The sequence below is a fragment of the Chrysochloris asiatica genome, unplaced genomic scaffold (assembly GCF_000296735.1).
Source record: "Chrysochloris asiatica unplaced genomic scaffold, ChrAsi1.0 scaffold00040, whole genome shotgun sequence".
NCBI classification, from domain to species: domain Eukaryota; kingdom Metazoa; phylum Chordata; class Mammalia; order Afrosoricida; family Chrysochloridae; genus Chrysochloris; species Chrysochloris asiatica.
The window spans coordinates 17,622,820-17,632,135 of NW_006408558.1; the positions used below are offsets into that span (position 1 = coordinate 17,622,820).

The 9,316-nt window shown below is 50.4% G+C and overlaps 1 protein-coding gene across 1 annotated transcript; it reads right to left on the reverse strand.

Moving 5' to 3' along the window:
* Positions 1-3,784: 3,784 nt before the first annotated feature.
* On the reverse strand, positions 3,785-7,194 carry CABP4 (calcium binding protein 4). Its single transcript, XM_006861060.1, has 6 exons — positions 6,835-7,194; positions 6,316-6,346; positions 6,081-6,224; positions 4,348-4,457; positions 3,927-4,074; positions 3,785-3,813 (listed from the first exon to the last, which is right to left on the reverse strand). Exons 1-6 carry the CDS (start codon positions 7,192-7,194, stop codon positions 3,785-3,787), a joined length of 822 nt encoding a protein of 273 aa, XP_006861122.1.
* Positions 7,195-9,316: the final 2,122 nt, after the last annotated feature.

Sequence of the window (9,316 nt, forward strand, 5' to 3'; positions counted from 1 at the left end):
GAAAACTTTCTGATTTTCTTCTTTTTTTTTCACCTGATGTGCAAGTGTATTATTTTCCTTTGAGGTTACCCTGTAATTTGTTTATTTTTTCCCTACTTAAACCAGTCTGTTTTATCTTGAAATCTGCTTGACTTCCTTGCCATTTGGAAGTCCTGTATCTACACGATTCCCTCTGTTTGCTTTGTAGTTGACTTTGTTATACATTGATATCTCTGGGTCCCTATTTTCAGTCTTGTAAGTTTATTTCACTTTCAATCCTTCTATATCTGGATTGAGTTCTGGGTGGTGTTGTCATGTATGGTAATCTCAAATTATTGTCTGCTGTTGTTGGCTTTCAGTCCAAAGAAGACCTTTTAGCACTTTTTGTAAAGTTGGTCTGGTAATTACAAATTCCTTTCATTTCTTTTTATCAGAAAATGTCCTAATTTTGCCATCATATTTGAGGGACAGCTTTGCTGGGTATATGATTCTTGGTTAGCAATTTTTTTCCTTTCAGAGTTTTATATATGCCAACCCATTGCCTTCTTGCCTGCATAATTTCTGCTGGAAAATCAGAGCTTAATCTTATTGGTTCTCCTTTGTAGGTAACTTTTCTTTTTCTCCCCCGAGGTGTTCCCAGGATTCTTTCCTTGTTTTTGATTTTGGAAAGTTTGATTGTGACATGTCTTGGTGATTTTCTTTGAGGATCTATCCTGTTTGGGATTTGTTCAGCTTCTTTATGCTTATCTTCTCATCTTTCATGATGTTAGGGACTTTTTCTTCCAACAACTCTTCAACAATTTTCTGTGGGCTTTTTATTATCTCTTCCTGTTCTGGAATTCTGATCACCCATAAGTTGCTCCTTCTTTATGGTGTCCCACATAACTCTTAGACTTTACTCGGATTTTTTTCATTCTTTTTTCTGATTGTTCTTCTAATTTACCAGTATTAAGAGATTTATCTTCAAGTTCGCAATTTGGCCTTCCATTGTACCTTTCAATGTATTGTCCATTTCTGAGATCTGAGTATTAATCTTCTGGATTTCTAATTGCAAGTTTATATTGTTGCAAAATTTGCATTTATTTTGTTTGTTCATTTTTCTGGATTCTTATAAAGTGTTTCCTGTGTTCTCCTTGCTTTCATCACTCTTTCTGTCAATCTTTTGAAGGTACCCTTTTTTCCTCAGAAATGTTTCCTGGCTCTGCATCTTGGTCATTGTTTGACATATCCTCTCTTATTTCTCTGTGTGAGTTAAAATTGTATGTTGTCTCTGGGGCATTGCAGGGTCATCGTATTTGTAAAAACTAATAATACAGTTGTTGTATCCGGAGAGGAGAAACCTCTGGGGGGGGGGCTCCTGAAATTCAAGGAGCTGACAAAGTGGTTGTGGAGAGGATGTGACAGCAGGGTTCCTGGCCCTAGATGGAGTTCCTATTCACCTTGATGTTATCTATGTTCAGAGGACTCAATCCAGAAGTAGTTTGTGGGGGCCCTTGATGAAGCTGGTTTCAGTATCTGTTAAAACCACAGGGAATCGGGGTGCTAGGTGACTTGTCAAATGCTGGTCTCCTGGTTCTGAAGATTTTGTACGTCTAGAGCCGAAACTGCCTGAATTTAGGCACCAAAGCAGCGTAGCCAACCCCCCAACTCACCCTGGCCGGACTCTGAACTACAGGAGAGCAGGATTTGCACTGGGGCTTGATGAGGATGGGAGCTGGCTACACTTTTGGTCACCGGGGAAGTGTGGGGAAAAAGAAGAAATGACATTTTTCCCCGTTGCCCACGAGAATCTTCTCTGTCAGATCTGCTTTGCCTGCCAAAGCTGCTCACAAGACAACGAAGCCATATCTGGCCAGCTGTTCACCAGTCAGCCTTCCTCTCTTACTGTCCCTGCTTGGCCTCCTAGTAAGAACTCCATCCACCTCTTTAACCTTTCTTCTGAAGTTAAGGGTGCAACTCCAGACAGATTTGTGCTTTCTTTCTCCAGTTCTCCTTGTTCTATCACAGGAATGCCCCTTACTCAGAAGCAAGCCAGGTGGATGTGGCCTTTGGCCAAGACACCATGCTTCAAGGGAAACCTTGCTTGTCATTCCCACTTCTGATGCCGACAACATAACCCTTCCCCTCATCACCCAGCGAGTCAGCAGCAATTTGCTTCTCATAAACGGTATGAAGTTTGGGTTCATTGTCTACTTCAGTGAATTTCTGGCAGCCAGTGGCTGGGAAAGGGATGTTCAGCTTCATGGTGAAACAGTCGAAGGTTTCCTGGGTGCCATGAAAAAGAGCGTGATTTGCAATGTCTTATCCTGAGGCCTGCTGCAGCGCTCTGGGTTAATGTGCCAGACTGCAAAGCCATATAAACCCCAACGTCGGCAGTTCAAGCTCACCAGCTGCTCCTTGGAAACCCTATATAGGGTTGTTGTACCAACTCGACAGCACTTAACAACAATAAAATCCTAGTTTATCTTCAGGGTTGCGGGACTTTTAGTTTTCAGTGCCCTGGGTCAAAAACATGCCCTTTCTATAGTTCCAATTTCTTCAACTTTCCACACCATGGAGGCGGACTATTCTCTTGCTTGGAGTTTCTGGTTTTCTAAGGTATCTTTATCTCACCTAAGGCACATATCCTTGCCACTTGATCAAGCTGGTAGATGATGTATTTTAGTATCCCTTTCAGGAATAAGCTAATACTCTGAGGCCTTAGGCTACACTCAAGAGGTTCACTTTTGGCCCCCCAAACTCTTACAGGTTAGAGGTCATGTCTTATGCCACTTACGGGTGTTAGGGTCCAAGCTCCAGAACCTCTATCCAGGTCTGGAAACCCCACCATGCCTATTCCCAATCAGCTTTGATTTCTTTTTTTTAATGTTTTATTGTGAATTATATGATCGTGTACATGAGAGAACTTTAGTTTTACATTCATTCCATCGTATATCATTTCATTGCCATGGTTCCAATCCCTTCCATGTTGATTTTTGACTGGTGCCTGGAATCATTCCATTCAGTCTTTTTTACATTTCTGCTTATAAGTAGTGATCCCTCTGGGCCCCTTTGCGGACATGGTCAATGCCTGGGGACTCCCTCCCTCCTAAGGGGCTGGAGGAAACCTAAGGGGCTGGGTGTTAGGGATTGAATTCTGCCCCCCAGAAATATGTACTGTAAATTCTAAGTGTTATACCTATGGTTGTAGTCCCATTTGGAAATGGGTTTTCTTGATCAATAAGGCTGTATTTGTGTACGGTGGGTCTAAAGTCAATCTCTTTTCTTTTTTTAGATATAATTAAAATTAAGCAAGCAAGCACAAATGGAGGGGAAGACACACACATCACCACAAAGAACAAACAGGAGCTGAAAAGAGACAAAGGCCTTCCCCTAGATCCAACAGAGAGATCAAATCGAAAGCCTTCCTCTAGAGGCCTTCCTCTAGAGTGGGTGCCCTGACTTTGAACTGTGAGAAAATAATTGTTTGGTTAAGCCACTCACTTGTGGTATTTCTATTATAACAACACTAAAGAATTGGAGAATGGTGGTGGGTGGCTGAGGGAGATATTCCTACAGGTGGCCTGGGTGGGAGGAAGTGGGAGGGGAGATACACAGCGACCTCACCAGCAGATGCTCAGGACCCATGAGGTCAGGGGTAGAAAAAGTTAGGGCGGCTGGTATTTTCCACCCCTAGGGGAACTGGGGGTGGGGGGAAAGGAAGGGGACTGGGTGAAGTGCCTTTCAGAGGCGCGTGGCACCAGACACTCATACTGGTAACAGGCATCTGGGACCACCTGGCCAACTGACTCCGCCTCCCGGAACCTCATTGGGCGGAGAGCATCATCACAAATTCTGCGGGACAGAGGGGCGGAGTTTAATTGAAGGGGCGGAGCTTGGCGTCTGGCTGGAGACTAAGAGGCGCTGAGCTCACGGGGCGGGAAGAGCTATCTGGAAGGAAGACTCACCGTCGAAGTCTATGGTGCCATCTCCATTCAGGTCCACCTCGCGGAGCATCTCGTCCAGCTCAGCAGCTGCCAACGGCTCCCCGAGTAGAGCGGGCACTGCCTGCTTCAGCTCCGCCACTGTGATCCGGTCGTCCCTGTCCCTGTCGAACTGTGATCCCCGCAGGCTTAGCGCCAACCCTCAGCGCCTGCCCAAAGGACTGTTTTATCCACTCCTGCCCACCCGAGTCCTCCCCATCTTTCCAGGCTGAGACGCGGTGCCCCTTCTCCAGGAAGCCTCACTGGATAGATCCCTTCCTCGACCCCTCCCTGCATGACTGTGAGGCCCTGGGGGCTTCAAGGCCCGGGAGTCCCCTGGCCTGAGTGAGAAACCAGTGAGTAAGGACGCTGTCCGCCCTCCCACCCTGCCTGCCCACGGCTCCACCTCTCGGAAGGCAATGCGAAGTTCCGGCAACCCCAACATGTGCGCAGTCTCGTCCAGCAGCTTCGGGCCCATCAAATCCACGAACTCCTCGAAGTCCACGCGGCCACCCACTGTGGGCCCAGGCAGAGTGACACAGTGGTGAGGGCTGGGGCCTACGAATGGAGTCACAAGGCCGGTGCCTCCCAGAAAACCTGAGCCCACAAGAGGCAGGGGATGGAACCTCAGTATCTGGCCTGCAGGGGAGCCAGGATTGCTTCTGCACTCAGGGTCGGGGAAAGACACCAGACTTTGAACCCCACTTCAGGGTTTGACTTTGAGTGACTTCCTAGACCTCCCTTCCAATAACTGGGATGTAAAGTGCTGGGCCCCGTTAAACCAGTTCCTTCCTGGCAATGAATACTGCTCCATGGGATTTTCAGTGACTGAGTTTTCAGACGTAAATGGCCAGACCTTTCTTCTGAGGTGCCTCTGAGTGAACTCGAAACCACAACCTCTCAATTAACAGCTGAGTACTTAACAATTTGTACCACCCAGGGATTCTTGGAGCCTGTTAAACCAAACCAAACCCAAACCCACTGTTCCCTTGTAAATTCCAACTCATAGTGACTCTAAGTACAGTGTAGATCTACTCCCTAGGGTTACCAAGGCTGTAAATCATTATGGGAGCAGATTGCCTCATATTTCTCCCACAGAGCAGCGCATGGGTTTGAACCTTAAGTGAGCAACCTTAACTCACTGTGTCACCAAAGCCCAGTAGGCTGTGAATGTCACTGAAAACTCCAGCATGTAGCCCCTTGTTCCAAGACGCCATTAACTGTAAAAATTTTGCAACAATGTCCACATCCCATCGATGGGGAAGAAAAGAAGCCTTCGCTGTACTATATTCTGAGGAGCCCTGGTGTTATAGTGGGGTTATGCACTGGGCTGCTATCCCCAAGATCAGCAGTTCAAATCCACCAGCTGGTACTTGGGAGGAAAAGAAGGTGTTCTGCTCCTATACAGATTTACAGCCTCAGAAACCCTACACAGGGTCGCCATGAGTTAGAACGAACTCCACAGCGCACATCAGTAGCATACTGTGTTTACATCAATTGTAAGCCACATCCAGTTTGGGGAACTTTTAAAAAGGAAACAAATGTAGTTCTGGGACACGGGGAGTGGATCTTTGTCTGGGGATTAATGATAGTCACACAAGTGCCTGTCAGGCATTTTGTCCAGGACAGCCAAGACCCCGTCTGCAACTACACCTCATCTCTATCACTAACCTGACCAGGGGCTCCTGGGGCCCCAAGATCACTCCCAAAGATAGAGCTCACCGCTCTTCAAGAACCACGTTTCCTCTTCCTAGTCAACCCCAATTCAGGCAGCTGACACCCAGGCATGAAGGGTGGGGACACACTACCCCATATATCCCCAGGGTCACAGAGGAGGTAGGAGAGAGAAAAAGGGCATGAGAGAGAAAGATGGGTGGCTGGTACCAGTGTGCTTTATCAAGGAGTAGTCCCGGGGAACAAAAGGAGAGGAAAGGTGAGCAGCAACCAGGCTGGAGCCCCTAGGTCCCTAGCAGATCACCTGGGCCCCTTACTGTACCAGGAGGTGGGAGCTTGGATGTTACCCTCTCATCCCCATCCTTGCAGGGTCCCAGAGCCAATGGGTCCTTGGAGGCCACACCCCTCACCCTCTGGCTGTCCCCTGAATTGAGAAGCACAGAGGCCACCAGGGCCCACACTGACTGCGCATCTTGACGTGCTGGGAGACCTCGATGAGCTCCATCTCCGTGGGCATGTAACCCAGTGTCCTCATGCAAGCACCTAGGTCACGGTAACCCACGTAGCCGTCTCTGTCCCTGTCGAACTCCTGGAAGGCAACCTGCAGTTCTGCAGGGGGGTGAGGTCAGTCCCTGGGTCTCTGGCTCTAAGACACTGCCCCCTACACCCTGAGCCCCAGCAGCAGCGAATGGCCACTCACCATCCAGCTCCTCAGGGCCCAGCTCACGGTCCTGCAGACAGACAGCCATTGTATCCAGATCAGCCACAGCTCCATGGCCACCCAGTCTTCCCCTTTAGCCATGCTCAGCCCCTGTCCCTGATGGCCTCAGAAAAGCTCTGAGCTGGGCCAACTCACAATACAGAAAGGAAGTGGGAACTTGGATGCTGGTGAAGCCCATTCCTGCTCCCATAGAACCCACTGCCGTTGGGTTGATTCCTACTTCTGGTAACCTGCCCCAGAGAGTTTCTAAGCCAACAAATCTTTAGGGAAGCAGCCTGTCACGTTTTTTTCTCCCTCGGAGTGACTGGTGGGTCAGAACTGCTTAGCAAGCAAGTACTTAACCACACACCAGGGCTTCCCGCCTGAAACCTACCCCTCCCCAAAGTGCAGAAACCCTGCCCATAGAATCCAGGCTCCCCCATTCTGGGCAGACCTGAGGACTGGGGGCAATGAGTCCCACCCTTGGCCAGGTCCAGCCCCACTGTGGCCCCACCTGACCTTCCCGAATACCCGATTGAGCAGGGGTCCGTAAGTCCTCTGAGCAGCTTCATGCTGGGGGTCAGGACGATGCCGGTGGGACTGGTGGTGAGGAGCAGGCAGCCAGGGGGCTGCAGAGTGTAACCCTTCCTGATCCTCCCTGGTTCTAGGGGATGTCTTGCTACTACCCAGGCCCTCATGTCCCTGAACAAGGGTCTGCTCACCAGCTCCACCCTTGCCCTTCTGGGACTCCCGGTGTCCCCTCTCCTTTTTGCTCCTCTTCCTGGTCAAGGCTGGCCCCTTGGCAACACCCCCAGGAGCCACCACCCCTGCAGAGGGCTCCTGGGGGTCAGGACAGTCCCCTGCTTGCCCCGTGGCCATGTGGGGAGGGCAGCTAGGTTCTGAGGTTTGGCACAAAGGGCACTCTTGGCTCTAGGGACCCACAAAGCCGATTATGTCCACCCCCAGCCCCACTGAGCACCAAGAACCTGGGCTCAGCCCTGAGGGGGATTATGGTAAGTGAGGCCAGCAGCCCAGGACTTAATCTCTGCCCTCTGCTGAGGATGGCCCGAGTAGAGCCAGGTGGGTCCAGGGGACTGTCTGCGTTTAGCAGCCTTGAACTCCAGCACAGCCACTTAGTAGCTGGGGGATACATTGCCCTAACCTCTCCAAGCCTCAGGTGCCTCATCTGTAAAATGGGGAGAATACTGCTGAAGAGTGGGGCCCACTCATGAGCAATTAGACAGGACTTTACCAAGAGAAGGTGTCCTGGTAGGGCATGGGGTTACTTGTTGGGCTGCTAACCACAAGGTGCAGGACCCTGATGGCCCAGGTAACAGCAAGACTCTCATAGGACTGGGGAGGGGCTAGACCTTGCAGTGCCCAGTTCAGCTCCTCAACACCACTCTCACCAGCGTCATCCAGACCCCCAGAATGAAGCTGTCCGCTCCTGAAAGGTTTACAGTCTCAGACACCCGTGGGAGCAGTTCCATTCTTCTGTTTTCCAAGGTCACTGGCAGCTGGAATCCATTCAATGGCAGTGGATATGGTTTTGGTTTTGTCACCAAGAGGAGAGGATGGCATCTCGGGGACCCCTAGTAGAGTGACATGCTGGCTGGAGCAGAAAACCAAAACTAACAAGCCGGTTGCCATTGAACTGATTCCCACCCTATTTGACTCCATGGCTTTCAGAGGAGAACTGTACTCCACAGGGTTTTCAATGGCTATGAAGATCACCAAGCCTTTCTTCTGATGCACCTCCGGGTGAACTCAAACTGCCAACCTTTTGTTTAGTAGCCAAGCACTTCACCATATACGCCCCCAGGGACTGGACTGGAACAGAGAATGTGTCCAGTTGAGGAAGAGAGGCACCCTCACAGATTGAGGAACAGGGAAGGGGTGTTAGAGGAAGAGGGACCCAGCCCTGTGAGGGGTTTGGAGCACCCAGGCTGGTCACTTGGCCTTACTGGGCTGAGGTTAGAGTTTCTCGAAGAGCAGCCTCATGAATGATTGATGTCCTGTCGTCTTGGGTTTCCTACTTGCCCATCTTAGCGCAGCCAGACGCCAGGCACCAGGCACCAGGCACCAGGCCCCCGTGTGGGGCCATGAGGACGACTGGACCACTGAGCAGACAGGTCCACCCTGGGTCTTCCAGCCTGCACCTCACACGTAAGCCAGCCCTCACCATTGGGCACCTACGCTTCTGGTCCAATAGAGGCTAGAGCCTGCAGAGGGCGATCGCTGGCGGGAGGTGGTCACTGGGCTGAGGGCCAGGTAGCCAGAGCAGAGACCACAGGGCAGGACACAGCCTCTCTGGGCCATTGGCTTCCTCCCCAACTCTGTGTTAACCCAAGGCTTCTTCCTTCATCCTCAGAGGGTAGGTGGGGGCAGCAGACCTCCGGGCCCCTGGCCTGGTGCCCTCCCTGCGCCCCACTTCCTTCACCCTTATTTTGCTGCTGAGTGTCTGCCTCCTTCCCAGGGAGGGGAGTATGAGCTATAGGGAAAGGGACTCACCCTGAATCCATGCTTCTGTGTCAGGTTCCCTGTCCCCTTTAGGACACCTATGAACTCACGAGACCCCTGGCCCTTCTCTCTGGAATTGCAAACTTTGAACCTCAGTATAGCAAAGAAAAGGGGCTTTGCAGCTAGCTAGCCCACCATAGTCCAACTGTTCCCTGAAACCTTAGCAGGGGTGCTTCCCTCTTTCAATGTGAACACCCTCATTCAGTTTGGATACCAGTTCCTCTAGAATATCTCACTTCAAGACTCAACTGCTTTAAAAATGTGTGTGAATGTTTCTGGCGGAGCCCGTTGGGCACCCTGGGTCTCAGTGTGGCAGATGGTTAGGTCTGGGTTTGAGTCTTGGCATCTGCCTTCCTACCTGTGACCTTGGGCAGGACGCTCACCTCTTGACTTTCTACTCTTCTCCTGCAAAATGGATTGTTGTTAGTAAGTGATGTCAAGTCAGTGCCTAATCATAGCGATTCTGTATAGGGTTTCTGAG